The sequence below is a fragment of the Phallusia mammillata genome, chromosome 6 (genome assembly GCF_965637545.1).
Source record: "Phallusia mammillata chromosome 6, kaPhaMamm4.hap1.1, whole genome shotgun sequence".
In the NCBI taxonomy this organism is placed as follows: domain Eukaryota; kingdom Metazoa; phylum Chordata; class Ascidiacea; order Phlebobranchia; family Ascidiidae; genus Phallusia; species Phallusia mammillata.
In genome coordinates, this window is record NC_137257.1 from 10,636,853 (window position 1) to 10,656,503 (window position 19,651).

The window sequence follows — 19,651 nt, forward strand, 5'->3', positions numbered from 1 at the left end:
TCCGTTTTATGCAAGGAGTCGAACCGCTTGCCATATAGGTTCAGGTTCGGTTGGGGTTCACTTCGATTTGTTTTTAAGGGTTCGGGTTCGGTTCAGGTTTTTAAAATGTGTATTTTCGGGTTCGGGTTTTGTTCTGGTTTGGGCAAATTATCCGGTCCGAACCGGTTTGCGTTTTTTAAACCGGTTCAAATTTTCATTCGTTTCAATTAAATTCTACCCATCATCTACCTGACCTAAGCAAACTCCAAAAGAATTTTGACCGTGCTCTGTTATTTTTGACACCCCCTATAAGTGTTATCTCGTGTATTCATCAGTGCGCTGTTTTGAAAAAAATCACAAAATATAAAACAAATTGCATTTTTTACTGGTTCAGTTCCGGTTCGGGTCCAACGCCAAACAAAATATAGGGTTCAACTCCGGTTCGGGTTGTTAGAAAATCGTAATTAGCGGTTCGGGTTCGGTTCGGGTTTAATGAAATTAACCGCTCAAACCGGTTCGCGGGTTTGGGTTCAGTTCCGGTTCGACTCCCTGGTTTTATGTGATAACGCAACATTTTGTTTATTTCATTTCGTTACTGACATCCGTGGAGCGCGGTGCTACGTTTGTTGCATCGGAAAGCTGTATTTTATCGTGTAAAAAACGATTGTTACTGCTGGTGAGTCGATTTGTAAATCTGTGTTTATGACTCACAAAAGTCAATACTTAAAAAGTAACGTGCTTGCTGTGGGTTAGCCGTGATGATCTAATATGTTATTCTGCTTTACCATAATCGTCCCGTACAAGTTACATTTTCATTTTGTTCACGCAGCGTTCCTGTGCCGTATACTCACGTGAAGCTTGACTTAATTCTGCACTTCTATTGTCGCCCAACTTTTGTAAGGACCGTGTGTGACATCATAATAGGACATTGTTGTCTTTTCAAATCGAGTACCCGTGCTGTTTAATATTTCTTCGTGTAATCACAACAGTTGGTAACATTTGTGCTGTATTTCTTCATTTATAGAGGAGTATGTAACGCAATGCCTTGATCAGGGGCGGCTCGTGCTAGGGTGCTGCGGAGCTGCAGCACCCCCTAGATATTTTCACCTAATATTTCTACCACAACAATACAGATAACTTTCATGATACTTATTTTTTTATTTCTAAGTATAATTTTTATAAGTATAATTTCCGCCTTGATCGGCATTTTTTTTCATTTAAAAAAAAATTTATGGCATTAATATGTTATCTATGGTGGAACTGCAGCTCCAGTTTCATGACGAATCGTGACGTTTAGCACTTGTGCGCATGCGCACTTGGAAAAGCTACATGCCGGGCGAAATAGGCGACTGGGTGCTGCGGCTCGTGCAGCTCCACCAACCACGCAGCGTGTGAACCGGCCGCTGTAGTTGTGTTGTCTGTTCTGGGTCTATATTGTGCTCAAAAACCAAACCCGTTTGCTATATTCTAAGTTCGACAGTGAGTACAGTTAAACAATTTTTTTGCCATGTTTCAATTTATTTGTTGAAGGTTAGTCGTGAATTTTTAAGATGACTGTAAGTGGGCTTCAGTTTTACAAGTGGGTGCCAATAACTTCAATGGGAATGCAAATTCCAGTTACCTTACGATTGAATTTTTTAAACCGTCTTGTGCTATACCCATTTTATTCCAATGTAGCAAACTTTTCAGGTAGGGGTCTACAAAATCAATACAATGTTTAACAAGAGTCCTACCAAAAAATTTCGTGACAATTAACCAAAGTAACAGTTTTAGAAATAGTTTCAATAAGAAATATTGGTTGCACCACTAGTAAAAGTGATTTTCGTGCAGAAATTATACGTCATAACCACTGGATAACGGTACGATGCCGCAAACCATCTCCAAATCGTATTTAGGTGGTTTAAAAAGTTTCTTCGATCCATTCTCTGTTTATCAAAGGACGGTCCTTTCGGGATAGGTTGGTCCTGCGGTTGGTTCAAATTTTGAGACTTGGTTGGTATAAATAAAGAATTGAAAGACAAATTAGTGCCCGAAGTCACACTTGGCCAAATCTGGGTCGAACTATCATTAGGTACACATAAACACACATTGTGCACTAAGCCTGGCTGCATGGAAACCAGTCTTTTGTGGCGAATGCAAACAAACTTGCTTATAACACTCCCAACAACTTTTATGCCGTTTTAACTACATAAACTTAAAAATACATTTGCAGACAACGTGGCTATAGTGCTCTTTAAAGGCAACAGTAATAGTTATTTTATAACGAATAATTTTGATTGGTTTGGAAAATTTGGGTATTGATTACAATAAAGAATCATCACCAAAATGGCATGTTAGGGCTAAAGGTTTGGGTCTTCGGTGCACTAATATTTGCATTCAGAAGAGAGTGCAATGTGAAATAGAAATAATATCAATGTAACCTAAAGTAAATAAACTAAGACGCTATACTGAAAAGCTAGCTATGAAAGTTTGTATCTCCATCCCTCGATACCTTAAGCAATTGCTTATATGCAGTGGTGGGATTTATATTTTTTGTCAGCCGGTTCAATCACAAAAGCCATATTTTTCAGCCGATTCTGTCACAAAAAGTCCATTGACCAGTAATGCTAACCGGTTCACTGAACTCATAAAATTTCGTGAGACGGTTCTACAGAACCGGCTGAATACCACCACTGCTTATGTGGCGTAATTAAATAGTAAATCCACATCTTGCGTTGTACAAAGTCCACAACTGGGATCATCGCAAACAAGTGCCTTTCCCAATAAACTAGCAGTTCCTGGGGTTTGTAACAAACTACCGAGACTCTGGAACACGGCTCCTTGTTTAAACAAGGTGTGCTACCTAATGTGTTTACGATTTTGTTAAAACCTTGGGTTGATAATAATCGTGCCACTTTGACATTTGTGCGCAACTTTAACACGATTTCAGTATACGCAAATAAATAATTAAAGTGCCTTATTTTGAACGCTGTCGGCAGCTATACGTAAATCAAACGAAACCAGGAAAAGCAAAAACCCTATTTCAACAAGGTGCACGGCCACAAACATTTTCAAACACGAACACGTACCTGGTGTTCATAAATAATTTATGTCATTTCTAACAACAACCTAGGATATGTGTCGGATCAGTGTATTTATTATGAGAAAAATACATTGACGATTGGACATTTAACTTAGCCAAAAAAATGATACAAGTATACACAATTAATTATTAATAACAAAAATAATACTACGTGAACATAACATTACCCAAGCATGAACAACGATTCTATACTAGTATTAACATAAAGGCACATATAACATCAAGTGTGGCGCTTTATAACCTTCCGCAGTGCAAGCAATTTTTATGACCCTTTTAGTTACATCGACGGGTGTAGAATTCCAAAAGTACAAAGTCCAGAAAAATGTATGAAAATGCTGCAGTAAACGTGCAAGATTATGGATTACATGGAGAAACAACTTATGGCTAACAAATATTCTGACCCAAGAGCAACGTCTAAAAATCTAAATCGATGTGCCAACGCTAATTTGACTAAGATTTGATTTCCGCCCAACAACCTGTTTTCAAGTAGGCCGAAACTTGAACGCACATGAACAATAACTTTCTGCAAAACCCACAACATTGCTTGAAACCTTTTGAATTATGTCGCAACACGTTTATAAGCTGTATAAGTTGTATGTTGTTTGATAGCAAAAGCGTGATTGCATCAAAAGCGCAGCATGCACACGGAGTTATTAATTGAACTTGAATGATCTAAGAAAAATGCGTGTTTTTAGATATTCCACTGAAATATATATCTTATGGTGCCAGCGACAGGAATCTACGATTTGTGAAAAAGTCAAACTCTCCAGAATAATTACCCTGCACTTAATTTGTAATCGACGATTTACCGCAAAATCAACAGTTGGTGTATTTACGGTTATTGTACGATATAAAAACAAATAACTGCAAACACATTATGTAACAATAAAACAAGGTCGTTTGCTGTATAGCCACCCTTTGCGTTTCATGTACTCAAATAAATATATAGAGAAGATACAGTAGTTCATCGTTATCTGCACACAGTTAGATTTTCGTAAAAATGATAGACTTGCGAAAAGTCGAAACGCTAACGCCAAAATCGCAGTTGACAAAATGGGGCAATTGCTCAATGCAAATAAATCTTAATGTTTATCATGCTATTGTTGGAAATGTTTCCAGAGGCTTCCATGTTGTCTCTCCTAAAACAAACCAACTTTTGCATCACTAATAGCTCCAAACAAATGGTACTTTTAAAAGTTAAAACATATATATATATATATATATATATGTTAGTTGTATGAGTATCATAGGCAATTCACTTAAAAAAAATGACAAAGATCAACAACAAAGATATCAACACATCAATTGTATGACATATGTTTATTTGTCTTACGCCAAGTAAAATTGTCTTCATCCTTTTAGAAGAGACAATAAAGCATTTTTAAACATACGAGGTTCATAACATAAATAGTTTTTTTTGCAATTTTGACTTCAGTTATTGAGTCATTTATACTTCACTTTCTGTGTTTGCAGCAAAGTCTTGTTCATATTGACGTGAATAAGTATTTAATTTTGACAAGCACTGGGTGTGTGTTAACGCAGTTATCATTTGGGAACCAAGGTAAAATACAAAGCACACATACGCAACTGCCACAAGTGAAGCAACTACTATTACAGCAATTGACTTTATCTCGATCATGTACACAACGACAAAGTAAAGATTAATTCCTAGCACCATAAAAGATATAAGAAACCCTATGATTTTCCACACTAGGTTGTTCACAAATTTTCCCATTAAAGACGACATGCTGGTAAAGTGCAAAATAGGGATCAGAGCAAAAGGCAGCTGTAAACTTTGAAGGACATTTAGAAGATCGTTCATACCTGTCAAATGATTTATATCAGTAAATACTGCCACCAGAAGTGTTGGTCCAATTGCAATTGAACGTGTCAAAACCACTCGCTTAAATCTACTCCAACGCAAGTCCAAAAAACCCTCCATGACAAACTGGCCAGAATATGTTCCAGTCATTGTAGAACTCTGTCCCGCAGCTAATATTCCAACTGCCCACACATAGTATGCAACAGGACCGAAAAAGCATCCCAAAAGAATTCCACCTTTGTAAAGGTCTACTTCCACTACCATACTTGTTCCATTTAAAATTGGAAACATGGTAGTTGCACCAGGAATGTTGGTGGCATTTTGGCACGTTGCATTAAGTTGTTGATAGCTTGTTTCATGAAATGCTTCAGCAAATACAGAAACTACAAATAAGTTAATGGTGAAGGAAATAAACAGAGCAATAGTTGCTTCAATCAGATAATAAAAGTTTGCTTCACGAATTTTTCGTGGTTTTGATCGGTCAACATCTCTTGATTTTACCAGTGCCGAATGTAGATATATGTTATGTGGCATGATAATAGCTCCAATGATTCCCACAGCTTGTAAGAGCTCTTGTGATCCACAGTTTGTACAGTGGGGCACCAAGGTTCCATATATCACTTCTACTTGATTGGGCGCAACCCTTACGTAATTATACCCAAAGGATATTGCCATTAAAGTAATCAAAACTCCAAAAAATGCCTCCAACTTGCGCAAACCGTATTTGTCTAGAAATAAAAATACAAAGGCATCGGCAGCTGTGATAAGGACGCCAGCATAAAGTGGTATCAATCCCCCTGACAACAGATAAAACGCAATTGCTGTTCCAATCACTTCTTGCATGTCGGAACCAACAATGGCTATTTCAATCATTAGCCAAAGAATTATTCTTGGTACCTTATTGTACTGTCGGTTGCACACTTCTGCAAGATGCAGGCCGGTTACCACACCAAGTCGAGCAGAGAGCCTTTGCATCAACAGACCCATGATTGTTGCCAACAGAAGCAGCCAAAGCAGTTGAAAGCCAGCAATTGCGCCAGATTGCAAGTCAGACTCAATGTTACCAGGGTCTAGATACGCGATGCTCATCAGAAATCCGGGTCCTGTAAAAGCCCAAAGCTTACGCCAGCTGAAGGCAGGCATGTCTGACGAACACGGCCCACATTCAAACGAATCTTCTTCCATATTTTCTGGTACAGAAATCTTTTCGTCTAAATATGTTGAAAATGTGGGTATATCATCATGAGATTCGCTTCGCCCATCGTCGTCCGAGATTTCATTATTGTCGGTCATAATTTTTTCGTTAACCTGTTTTGAGCACTCTTCCAATTAGATCGTATCGACCATACTTTGTAGATTCTCCTATTAATAAACGGTCAAAAGGTCTGATTTATGCCCAAATAAAGAATTAAACGATATTAAACCCTATTTCATGCACCACACGTCCTGCTTAAAACGTAGGCTACCTGCCAATAGTGCAAAATCAAACGTTTTTTTTTACTTTTCACCCACATTACCAGGTCTAAATCGCAACATTCGGACAATTTAAACTTGAAACCGTATCTTGGCTAGAAAGTTTCAAAAAAACTAACACCATCATAGCCAATGCACAACAGAACATTGGCTATATGTTGTTTGTACGCAAGGTAAATAATTAACAGGTGACGATATTTGTAATCACGGACCGGCCTTCAAAAAACAACAAATGTTCGGCAATAGTTGTATACGTGTATAGGCAGGGTTGCCATCGACTTAAAACCCCAAATAAGGACGAACGAAATTTTTTTCATACGAAACGAAACAAACGTTTTTGAACAAATCTTTGCTTTTATGCAAGTCATGACATATCATATGCAATGATTTGGCCAATCTGTTCAAGCAACTCCTGGTTTAGAAAAAATACTTCGTGCATCTTACAACAGCTCAGGTCTAGGTTTACTTATGCTTGCAGCAAGGATTTGACTAGTAATTGTTGAAAATAAGACAAAAGAAGGACTCAAGTCACAAATAAGGACATTTCTTAGAAATAAGGACAATGAACTTTTCTAAGACACACGCACACCCCGTCAAAATAAGGACAAATCTTAAAAATAAGGACGGTATGGCAACCCTGTGCATAGGTTATATCAGGGGTCTTCAACCTTTTTAGCTCAATCGCCTCCTTTCCAAGGCACTGGCTCAAAATCGCCCCCCTATGAGATTGTTATTTATGTAAAAGTTCTGCCTTTTGAGCAGATGTAGGCAGTTAGATTCTTCAGCAACACGAAAGATTCAGTTAACAGTTAAAACCTAATTTAATTGCTACTACAACACGCAAGGTCCATTTCATACAATTCTTCTAACGCATCTGAGAAAATCAGACAAAACAATATTACGATTATGCGCAAACAATTGCTTTTTTTGGTTGAAAACAATGGGGCATTACTCGGCAGAGGAGAATTCTAAATGATACAAATACTTCGCAGTTTGGGAAGCGCTTGTAGACCTATAGAAAGTGTGAAAGCGAAACAAGTTTGAGGTAAAGCTCGTTACCGTTGTATTTAAAAAGTATGGCCCGTCACCATATAATTAAATGCCCAACCTTGCTTTAGAGATCACAAAAAGTACAATAATCCCCAGTAAACACAATGTATTCAAATTGCAGCATGCTGATGTCCCTGGTGTTTGTTTGCAAGACGAATTATATCTGCTTGTAAGTTAAAGTTAGCTAAGTCTCACAGTGCTTGCACATATTTATACAATCAGTAATGTTGAAATCGCCCCCTTTTGAAGTCAAATCGCCCCCCAACTTCCAAAATTGTCACCATCGTCCCCTCGGTAGACGAAATCGCCCACTGGGTGGCCATATCGCCCCCGTTGAAGAACCCTGGGTTATATAGTTGGACTTGGCAACTAAGCCGTATGCAAGGACTGTATGCTACAATGTTTCAAAAAAATGACCAAAAATATATACGGCCCGGTAACGAACTCCTCGCGGACCAGCACCGAGTCACGGAAGTAATTAGGACATTATTTTAACTGACTTTGAATATAATAACAAAAGTTTGGTGCATGCAAATTTGTTCCTAACCGGCGCAAGTTCCGTCGCGTGTATGAACTGCATGCCCTGGAGCCAGTACACTCTTTTCTAGTGTAACCTCGGTTCGCCCACTAGTCTGGAACTTGTGATTTGTTTTGATTGTTTATGATTTGATTTCAAAATTCCTAGTTAGCGTCGTAGCATGCCCACGCGGTTATCTTCTACGTATCTCGCGCAACCAAATTAAGATTAAACCCTTCAGAGGCCCTTAGTATTTTGTGACCTGGTGCCGGTCAGAGTTGCAAGCGGGCCCGAAATCTGAGCCCGAACCCGGCCCGAACCCGGCCCGAACCCGGCCCGAACCCGAAAGTATAAGCCCGAAGCCCGGCCCGAACCCGAAACGTTTTTGAAAAGCCCGTTTAGGCCCGAAATTTTGATTGACAGGCTTATCCACGAAAGCCTTGCGACAAAGTATGAGAAAGAAAAACAGAGAAAAGATAACAAACACAATGAACAATAGTAGACAATGGGGTAAACAATACGTTTTAGAGTAGGGTGGGCATTAGGTCAAAGCCAGAGAATTGTTGCTAAAAAATGGCGGAAACGGAAGGTAAAGTCAGGCCCGTTTTGAGCCCGTTTTCTGACAAATACCTAAGCCCAAACCCGGCCCGAACCCGACCCGAAAAACCCGGCCCGACTTGCAACTCTGGTGCCGGTTACAGCGGCACTTGTGACCGTGGAAAGTGCGTGCTGACTAGAGGAGCGAGCATATGTAGCTGAAATTATCCTTGTATACTGTTGCATTCTTTTCATTCAGTAAAGCCTCCTCAGTATAAGTCACAAACATCCAAAATGGCGAGCAATATCAACAGTAAAACACCGCTGAAAGTACGGATATGAAAAAAATGTGTTTTGCCCCCTTTCCCTAAAGTTTAGGCACACATACGTATGTTGCCTATTGTTCAATCAAGCCTTCGCGCAATATCTCTTATTACGGCATTCCGTTGACTCATTTTTGGCAGCAACCACTGCCTAATTACTTGTATTGAATTTCCAAACTTTGATTAATTCAATAACCTTAACATCTTGTGCTTCATTGAGCAAGGCCACCTATGCTTTATGCTGGGTGTTGTGAAGGCAGAATTGGATTTGACTAGGAACAATTGTCTCCAACTTTCAATAGTCCATACGGAAGGTATTTAATAGAGGTGTACCGAATATTCGCTTTGCCGAATTTATTCGGCCGAATCGGCCACTTTTGCAAAGATTCGGTTTCGGCCGAAACCGAATCTTTTACAAACACACATTTAAAGTGTAAACGTGTCTTTTCTGCTTAGTACCAACGAAAATCGCGTCTATCATTATATTCTTTAACACAATATCGCTTTTCCAACTGCAGACAAAAAATCAGTAATTCATTGCCGGGTTGGCAATCATGATTGAGGCAAGGTTATATACCCCACAGAACTAAAATAAGGACGAAACACAACCATCCTGTACTAATTACCAGGTAGATAAACTTCTGTTTTCATGTCAAACGCGTAGGGTACGACTTAGCGTGACGTCATAAATGATTCGGTTGATTCGGCCGAATTTATTCGGCAAAACCGCCAAATATTCGGTTTCGGCCGAATCGAAATTTTGCCGATTCGGTACATCACTAGTATTTAATGCCAGAACAATTCAATCAGAGGACAACAAAATGCTTTGGAATGACAAATAGCAATGGCGGTGAAACACAACAAATGACAAACGGCAACGGCGCTGTACAAATTGTTACCATATCATACGATTCTGACATTGTTTAAAACTTTGATATTTTTATGGCAATAGTAAAAAATGGGGTTATAACGTGAAATACAACTATTATACGCCAGTTAAATTGTGTCCTCCAATGTTTTGGCGCTTCATAAACTTTAAAAATTGATCAGCAACTTCCGGCCTGGTGACTGTTTCAGTGCAATTATGTCGTTATGTTTCTTTCACCATGCGAAAGAAACTCAAATTAATTCCTATCGAGAGAAGGGGTAACCGGCGGTGGGGCAATTAGGCTAAAAAAACACGGAAAGCAGTCAACAGTCACACAGAGCTGCGCAATACAAGCAACACTTTTTTCATGCTTCTAAGTTGATTTATTTTACCAGGGTTTATGGAACCCTTATTAAAGCCACACGTTTTTGTTTTTGCGTCACACTTACAGCTTAAACAGTTTGTCTGGTAAAAACGGTTTTTCTAAGGGTATCGGCATTAGTTGACTGGGGATCGTACCTATAATAGCAAAGGTAACATTTCAGTTTTTGCTATTCTAACCCATCTCAGAAATCCAGCATCAGAAATCGTACATTTTTTTGTATGCATAAGTAAGCAAGGTTATAGATAACTGTGAGTTCACATTTCTTCTGTCACACAACCTAGATTACCAAAGCCGTTTGTCTTCTGTGTTGATAAATTCGTGCATAAACTTAAAGGAGGGTAAAATAACAATAATTTTGTTAAACATAGTCTATATTGTTTGAAATTAATGGTGTGTAACCCAATTTTCAACGAATCAATCTTTTACAATTTACTCACTGTGTTTGTTGCTGAGTCTTGTTCATGGACCGAACAGGTAGGCCCAATTAGTTTTGACAAACACTGAATGCCTGTTAACGCAGTTATCAATAAGGCACCAAGGTAAAGTACAAAACAAAGATACGCCACCGCAAAAACTAAAACAACTACAATTATAGCAATGGACTGTATCTCGGCCATGTAAACAACAACAAAATAAAGGTTAATTCCTAGCACTAAAATAGATATGAGACTGCTGTTACGTCGTTTTCGCCAACTGTTGTGAACATAACTTTGCCCAGCAAAACGTATAACAATTGTCCTGTGACGCAACAGTTAGTGTTCCATTGCGTGACAATTAATGTTCTAATGCGTGACGTCAATTGCCTGTGTACTGTGTATGTTGCAATCATTTGTAACTTGCCTCGTGGTGTACGTTTGTAAACTGCTGACAGGCATAATTTGAATTGAAGCCATCAATCTAAACTTTGATACCTTTATTTAGCAGCTAGAAAGTATAAATAAATTGCTGAGTTGATAAAGCTGCATTTGTGAATCATTTTGCTGGTAAGTTTGGCTTTGTACTGTAATGTGAAGTTTTGTTCTAAAACTGTAAATGTTTGGTTATTTGTGCAGGATTTGTTCGGCCTTTAAAACATCATTAAATACCAAAACCCCTGTGGCCAAACAGTCGGTATGTTTACTTGTTGTGTTTCGAGTGCGATTTGTGCTTTATACGTTTTCGTTTTCATTCGCAGAAAAACCGGAATTGACCATACCATTAAAACGAATTGTCGTTCCTTTATGGTGTCCGCGTTTTTTATTGAGCCACATTGTGTGACGTTTTCGTGAAAACAGGGGAACACGCGACAGAAAACGTTACATAAAAGTTTTTCGACTGGCCGACTGTCAATTGTCTAGTACCAACGCAATCACGACGAAGATGGCAGCAGACGATCCCGAATTCGATTTAGACGACGTGAACCAACGCACGGAAGAATGGGTCGAAGCGAGTGTTCACTCCTTCCGCGATGGCGAACCCTCTACATCGAATCCGCTGGAGAATGTAGCGCAACGCCCACCCTCAGTGGATGGTTCGGTGATAAGTAGCGTGCGCACATTATCTAGTTCGGCTATCTTAGAAATGAAGCGGAGATCTAAATTAAAATTGCAAAGTTTACGTATGCGAATACAGCAGAATTATGAGTTACAGTCTATCCAAAGGGAGAGGGAACGTGTTGAACGTGAAGAAGAAAGTCGGCACCGCGAAGAAGAGCGTCAGCGCCGCGAAGAAGAAGAACTTTGTTCGCGCGAAGAAAAGGATAGACGACGAAAATTGGATGAGATGGAAAAGGCAATCCGTTTCAAACACGCACTCCACATGGCGGAGCTGGAAGTGAACTCCTACGAGGAAGACCCCGTTGAAGTACCCCTATCTGTTCCATTGGAAGGATTAGGTACGGCAGTTACACAGACCTTGATTACAAAGTCCAACGAACCAAGTAAGTCTGTTCCGTCACCTATTAAACCCAGAAAACTAGTTTTGAAGCCCGAAGCCACTCCGTTCGAGCCTAAATGCCGTTGTAATTGTGCAAACACCAGTAGTGTCGTTGGCGAAGTCCGCGAATTGTCTGTGTCTGATCTGCCAGTATGTGCTTTGCCGGAGCCCCAACCGTCGACTAGTAATCAGCGACCTGTTAAGAAAGATTCTAGACTGCCACCCCCACAGATATCAAAGTTTGCCGGTGATCCTATGGAGTACCATGCCTTTATTCGTAGCTTTAAATGCCATATTGCTGAACATGTTTCTGACGACGACGTGCGCCTCAGTTACTTGCAGCAATTTTGTGTCGGTGATGCTAACGATTTGATTAAGCATTGTTCCATGCTCAGTGGAGAAGGAGGATACGCCGAGGCCCTAAAACTGCTAAAGGAAAATTATGGCAAGGATCACATCATTGCGCGCACCTGCTTAAACCAACTACAGTACGGACCGAAACTTCGCTCGGAAGACGTCCATAGCATGCAGAAATTCGCGAGGTTGATGAAGACATGTCAAGTGGTACTATCCCAAATCGAAGGCAACGCAGGTTTGGACACATTTCAAAATTTGTTGGCGATTGTGCGTCGTTTGTCCAGTGACATGCAAGAGCAATGGGACAAAGAGGTCGCCCGTATAATTAAAACATACGATCGAGAACCTAATTTCGACGACCTCACCGAATTTGTCGATAATCAAGCTGCCGTGGCAAGTTCGTCGTTTAGACGGGCCCATCACCCCGTACGGGAGACGCCTAGTGGTCAAAGAAAAAATAGGGCTGCGACGTACGTCGTGTCGTCTGAGCTGCCGGGAACTGAAGCCCCGCAGGCTCGCTGTTTGTTTTGTACAGGGCTCCATGATTTGACCACTTGCAATTCGTTTGAAAAGAAGCCTGTCTACCAACGATACGAATTTGCACGAAGGCAAAGACTGTGCTTTAAGTGTTTGCAGAAAGGACATAATGCAAGAGATTGCAAGGAGGAGGATCCGTGCAAGATCTCCGGTTGTGATTCCAACTCTCATCATACGCTGCTACATCGGGAGGTTTCTAGAGCAGAAGCCAACCGCAGTTCTGCTCCTGAAGAAAAGGTAACCAGTGAAGTTAATTCATTTCACTTGGCGTCAGATTCCAAGCCCTCTGCAATATGTGGCAATACCAGTATATGTGGTGATATGTACATGAATATCGTACCAGTTCGGGCGCGAAATGGCAACATAGAATTTCTCACTTATGCATTTTTGGACTCTGGTGCCACTAAATCTATGTGTAGTCAACGGCTAGTGGATGCCCTACACTTGCAAGGGGAGTCTCGTACTGTATCGCTTCGAACTGTAGGCCACGAGCAAACTATGCCAACAAAAATAGTTTCCCTGTCTGTTGCTCCTGCCTTCGATGATGGACCTAGTATTAATCTTAACAGTGTAATGGCCATCGATAAGCTTCCGGTAAAAACTAACAAGTTACCATCAAAGACTAAACTGAAAAGGATGTCATACTTGCGCGGTTTAGAGTTTCCACAGATCGAAGGTGGAGAAGTGACACTTATGATTGGCGTCGATGCTCCTGAACTGATGGTTTTCCAGGAGACGCGCTGCGGCAGCCGCGAACAACCCATTGCAGTAAAAACGGCCCTTGGGTGGTCTTTGTTGGGGCCATCGTTTGTGCCCACCAGCGGAACACGCATTGATTTAAACTACGTAAGTAGTTTTGACGACAACGTGAGCAAAGAGATCGACTGTCTGTGGAGAACCGATTTTTCTGATTTAACCATAATTGATGACAAGAGAATTTCGCGTGAAGACCGATCGGCGCTCGAAATTATGAAACGGGACGTGTTGCATGTAGACGGCCATTATCAGTTGCCCTTGCTGTGGAAAGGAAATCAAACTCAACTTCCGCCAAACCGCGTGTTGGCAGAAAGAAGACTCCGTTCTCTCGAACGAAGACTAAAGAAGGACGAGAAACTTCGTGAGCGATACGTTGGCACTGTGGAAACCTATATCCAAAAGGGATACGCGAAAAGGATCTCTTCGCACGATCGCGGCCAAAGTAAACGAGAGTGGTATCTTCCACATCACCCTGTTTTGCACCCGCGCAAGCCTGACAAGGTGCGCGTCGTGTTCGATTGTGCCGCAAAGCACGCAGGCGTTGCATTAAACGATGCCCTAATGAGTGGCCCAGATCTGATGAACAACTTAGTAGGCGTCCTGACAAGGTTCAGAAAGGAACCCGTGGCGGTTGTGTCAGACATTGAATCCATGTTTCATCAAATCCGGGTAAGGCCAGAAGACACTGCGAGCCTTCGTTTCTTGTGGTGGCCCAAGGGCGATCTGTCCAAGCCAGCGGAAGACCACGAGATGACTGTACATCTTTTTGGCGCAACATCCTCTCCGAGCTGCGCCGCTTTCAGCTTGCTCCAAACTGCGGAAGAGTTTGGCCACGAGTTCAGTGCTGCAGCTACTACAGCGCTAAAATCAAATTTCTACGTGGACGATTGCCTTGCAAGCGTGGCGACCGAGGACGAAGCAATTATGTTGGTGAAAGACTTAGGTCAGCTCCTGCAAAGAGGTGGCTTCCACCTAACCAAGTGGATGAGCAACAGTAATAGAGTTTTACAATCAATTCCTTCTGACGAACGGTCCAAGATGGCGAAGAATCATGATCTTAATTCGGACGTAGCTGGAAGAATTTTGGGCGTGTTTTGGAACGTCCCAAATGACGAATTTGGATTTGATGTGCAGATGCCGAATAAGTCGCTGACGCTCCGTGGAATTTTGTCTGCCGTCAGTGCGCTGTACGACCCCTTAGGTCTTGTTGCTCCTGTTACAGTAAGTGCCAAAATACTTTTGCAGGACCTTTGTCGTCAAGGGTTAGGATGGGACGAAGATATTTCAAATGAAGATGCTAATCGTTGGAGAAGCTGGATGGAGGGACTTCCTATGTTAAGCCAAGTACGGGTTCAACGCTGCATTAAACCTCCTTCCTTTGGAAAGATAGTTAAGATGGAAATGCACCATTTTGCTGACGCATCGTCTTCGGCCTACGGGGCAGTTTCTTATCTGCGCCTTGTTAACCACAATACGCAGGTGCACTGTTGTTTTTTGCTTGGCAAGTCACGACTTGCACCGATACATACGGTATCCATACCACGCTTGGAGTTGACGGCAGCGGTGCTAGCGGTTAAAATGGATGGCTTTCTGCGACGAGAGTTGGGCTGTCCCGACTGCGAATCGACGTTCTGGACAGATTCCATGTCGGTGTTGATGAGCATTAGGAATTCTACAAAACGTTTCGAAACCTTTGTAGCAAACCGACTGGCAAAGATTGACAGTGGAAGCAGAAGTGAGCAGTGGCGACATGTTCCATCCAAATTAAACCCTGCCGACGACGCCTCACGTGGCTTGTCTGTGAAGAAAATGGTGAATAACAACGTTTGGCTAACCGGTCCACGGTTTCTTTGGGGTGACGAATCTACTTGGCCTAAAGAAGAAGTTTCAAATAGAGATGATATTTTAATGGAAGCAAAGAAGGTCAGTGCAAATTTTACGTGTGGAACCGCTTGCGAGACGGATTCTATCTCAAAACTGATCAATCATTACTCCGATTGGAATCGCCTACGACGTGCAACCGCTTGGTTGTTACGGTATAAGCGCGTTTTATTGTCGAAACGGTGTGCAGATACAAATACGACCATTCCGAAGGGAACCCTTCAGGTTCAAGAGCTTCAAGAAGCTGAATTGGCACTGTTTCGAATTGTGCAACAACAAGCCTTTCCAGAGGTGCTTGAAAATCTGCGAAAAGGCAATGGTCAGTGGAAGAAAACGAAGAACTCTCGAACGTTTGACAAGCTTGGCCCCACCCTTAGCAACGGTCTCCTACGCGTTGGAGGGAGACTTGAATTGGCCTCTATTTCGGATGATGCGAAGCATCCTATTATACTTCCAGGCAGACATCACCTCACCGACTTACTGATTGTCAAGTTTCATAAGGACGTAGGTCACTCAGGAATGAGTCACACCTGGTCTGAAATCCGTCAAAAATTTTGGATTATAAAGGGCGGAGCCGCTGTACGCCGTGTGTTGGGCAATTGTGTGTTTTGCAGGAAACGAAATGCGCCCGTTGGCGAGCAACTTATGGCCAGATTGCCGATTGATCGTGTGAACTCCCATAGCCCCGCGTTCACGTACGTTGGCGTTGATTATTTTGGACCGCTAATGGTGCGCCAAGCAAGAAGCCAAGTGAAGGTGTACGGCTGTCTATTTACCTGCATGACGGTCAGGGCAGTGCATCTGGAGGTAGCTGACAGTTTGTCAACGAGTGCTTTTATCAACTGCCTGCGAAGATTCATCGGACGACGTGGCAGACCAACTAAGATTTGCAGCGACAATGGAACAAATTTTGTCGGAGCCGTGCGTGAGCTAAAAGAGGCTATCGGAAGATGGAATCAACAGAGCATTGATGACTTCTTGAGACAACAGGACATCCAATGGTCTTTTAATCCTCCTGCGGCAAGCCATATGGGTGGCGTCTGGGAAAGAATGATCAGGTCTGTAAGAAGAGTTCTTTCTGCGTTGCTGACGGCACAAAGCGTGACCCGCGACACCCTTGAAACGGTGCTTGTTGAAGCGGAGTCCATTCTCAACAGTAGACCCATTGTTCCAGTGGTGATGGATCCACAATCGGACGAGCCGCTGACTCCCAATCATTTAATTTTGTTGCGTCCGTCGCCCAACATGCCACCTGGCGTGTTCGTGAAGAAGGACTGTTACGTTCGCCACCATTGGCGACAAGTGCAATACCTGGCTGACCAATTTTGGCGTCGCTGGGTGCGAGAATACTTACCCACTGTCATTGAACGACAGAAGTGGTTTTCGAAGCAGAGGAACGTCGAGGCAGGCGACCTAGTGTTGGTTGTGGACGAATCCATTCCGCGAGCACGTTGGAGAATCGGCCGAGTGATTTCGACCTTTCCGGATGCGCATGGTGTCGTGCGCTCTGCACTGGTAGGAACCGGTGCCACCTCCGTCAGACGACCCATCACCAAACTGTGTTTAGTGATGGACTCCCGCGGTGATTGCGCGACCGGCAAATTGTAAACTGTTTGCGATGTTCATTTTCGTTCGTTTTGTTCGGTATATATTCAACGACGTTTTGTATTTTAGAATGTATGCTCCCCTGGAGATACATTCGGGTGGGGGTATGTTACGTCGTTTTCGCCAACTGTTGTGAACATAACTTTGCCCAGCAAAACGTATAACAATTGTCCTGTGACGCAACAGTTAGTGTTCCATTGCGTGACAATTAATGTTCTAATGCGTGACGTCAATTGCCTGTGTACTGTGTATGTTGCAATCATTTGTAACTTGCCTCGTGGTGTACGTTTGTAAACTGCTGACAGGCATAATTTGAATTGAAGCCATCAATCTAAACTTTGATACCTTTATTTAGCAGCTAGAAAGTATAAATAAATTGCTGAGTTGATAAAGCTGCATTTGTGAATCATTTTGCTGGTAAGTTTGGCTTTGTACTGTAATGTGAAGTTTTGTTCTAAAACTGTAAATGTTTGGTTATTTGTGCAGGATTTGTTCGGCCTTTAAAACATCATTAAATACCAAAACCCCTGTGGCCAAACAGTCGGTATGTTTACTTGTTGTGTTTCGAGTGCGATTTGTGCTTTATACGTTTTCGTTTTCATTCGCAGAAAAACCGGAATTGACCATACCATTAAAACGAATTGTCGTTCCTTTATGGTGTCCGCGTTTTTTATTGAGCCACATTGTGTGACGTTTTCGTGAAAACAGGGGAACACGCGACAGAAAACGTTACAACTGCCAACGATTTTCCACACTAGGTTGTTTACAAATTTTCCCATTAAAGACGACATGCTGGTAAAGTGCAAAACAGGGATCAGAGCAAAAGGCAGCTGTAAACTTTGAAGGACATTAAGAAGATCATTCATACCTGTCAAATGATTTATGTCAGTAAACACTGCCACCAAAAGTGTTGGTCCAATTGCAATTGAACGTGTCAAAACCACTCGCTTAAATCTACTCCAACGCAAGTCCAAAAAACCCTCCATGACAAACTGGCCAGAATATGTTCCAGTCATTGTAGAACTCTGTCCCGCAGCTAATATTCCAACTGCCCACACATAGTATGCAACAGGACCGAAAAAGCATCCCAAAAGAATTCCACCTTTGTAAAGGTCTACTTCCACTTCCATACTTGTTCCATTTAAAATTGGAAACATGGTAGTTGCACCAGGAATGTTGGTGGCATTTTGGCACGTTGCATTAAGTTGTTGATAGCTTGTTTCATGAAATGCTTCAGCAAATACAGAAACTACAAATAAGTTGATAATAAAAGAAATAAAAAGAGCAATAGTTGCTTCAATTAGATAATAAAAGTTTGCCTCGCAAACTTTTCGTGGTTTTGATCGGTCAACATCTCTTGATTTTACCAGTGCCGAATGCAGATATATGTTATGTGGCATGATTACAGCGCCAATAATTCCCACAGCTTGCAATAGCTCTTGTGATCCACAGTTTGTGCAGTGGGGCACCAAGGTTCCATATATCACTTCTACTTGATTGTGCGCAACCCTTACGTAATTATACCCAAAGGATATTGCCATTAAAGTAATCAAAACTCCAAAAAATGCCTCCAGCTTGCGCAAACCGTATTTGTCTAGAAATAGAAATACGAAAGCATCAGCGGCTGTGATAAGGACGCCAGCATAAAGTGGTATCAATCCCCCAGACAACAGATAAAACGCAATTGCTGTTCCAATCACTTCTTGCATGTCGGAACCAACGATGGCTATTTCAATCATTAGCCAAAGAATTATTCTTGGTACCTTATTGTACTGTCGGTTGCACACTTCTGCAAGATGCAGGCCGGTTACAACACCAAGTCGAGCAGAGAGCCTTTGCATCAACAAACCCATGATTGTTGCCAACGGAAGCAGCCAAAGCAATTGAAAGCCAGCAATGGCACCAGATTGCAAATCTGACTCAATGTTGCCAGGGTCTAGATACGCGATGCTCATCAGAAACCCGGGTCCTGTAAAAGCCCAAAGCTTACGCCAGCTGAAGGCAGGCATGTCTGACGAACACGGCCCGCATTCAAACGAGTCTTCTTCCATATTTTTTGGTACTGAGATCTTTTCGTCTAAATATGTTGAAAATGTGGATATATCATCATTAGATTCGCTTCTTCCATCGTCGTTTCCAACGAAATCGTATCGACCATACTTTGCTGATTCTCGTCTAACTAATCTATAAAAGTTTTGATTTATGCTTGAATGAAAAATCAAACAATCTTAACAAAGAGCTGTTTCAAGCACCACACTTCCTGCCTAGAACGATGTTTTTAAATAAGGTAATACCTAATGAAAATTTGTAATTCCCATTTTTTATTAGTGTTGTCAGGTAAAAATTGAAACATTCGCTAAAATCATAGTTAATGCTTTGAAACGTTTTTGGGGGGCTAGAATCGCAACGGATCGTGGTAACACCTTCGGCAATTGTTTTACAGTAAGTACATTTGCATTGGGCGCATGAGGTAATTAATTAACACCTAAGTCCTTTTTACACCGTTCGCCTTACACCGTGCGAATCTTGCCTTCTTTTCCCTTTGTCGTAAATTGTGACGTATAT

General features: G+C 41.7%; 1 protein-coding gene and 2 pseudogenes across 3 annotated transcripts; 1 reads left to right on the top strand and 2 right to left on the bottom strand.

Moving 5' to 3' along the window:
- Positions 1 to 4,384: 4,384 nt before the first annotated feature.
- Positions 4,385 to 9,183, bottom strand: LOC145232057 (natural resistance-associated macrophage protein 2 pseudogene; annotated as a pseudogene).
- Positions 9,184 to 9,251: 68 nt separating this feature from the next.
- Positions 9,252 to 19,310, bottom strand: LOC145232059 (natural resistance-associated macrophage protein 2 pseudogene; annotated as a pseudogene).
- On the top strand, positions 11,396 to 17,736 carry LOC145232056 (uncharacterized). Of its 3 annotated transcripts, none has more exons than XR_013860822.1 (2): positions 11,396 to 17,630; positions 17,695 to 17,736. XR_013860822.1 is itself a non-coding variant. In XM_080096558.1 (1 exon), exon 1 carries the CDS (start codon positions 11,396 to 11,398, stop codon positions 17,087 to 17,089), a length of 5,694 nt encoding a protein of 1,897 aa, XP_079952684.1. In that variant the 3' UTR covers positions 17,090 to 17,736. The 3 variants fall into 3 exon arrangements, 1 of the variants encoding a protein (XP_079952684.1); XR_013860823.1 differs by having other exon boundaries at positions 11,396 to 17,503; positions 17,573 to 17,736; XM_080096558.1 differs by having other exon boundaries at positions 11,396 to 17,736.
- Positions 19,311 to 19,651: the final 341 nt, after the last annotated feature.

Bases quoted from the DNA above. Each gene is read 5' to 3' on its own strand.
- LOC145232056 (XM_080096558.1), top strand. From the start codon at position 11,396: ATGGCAGCAGACGATCCCGAATTCGATTTAGACGACGTGAACCAACGC.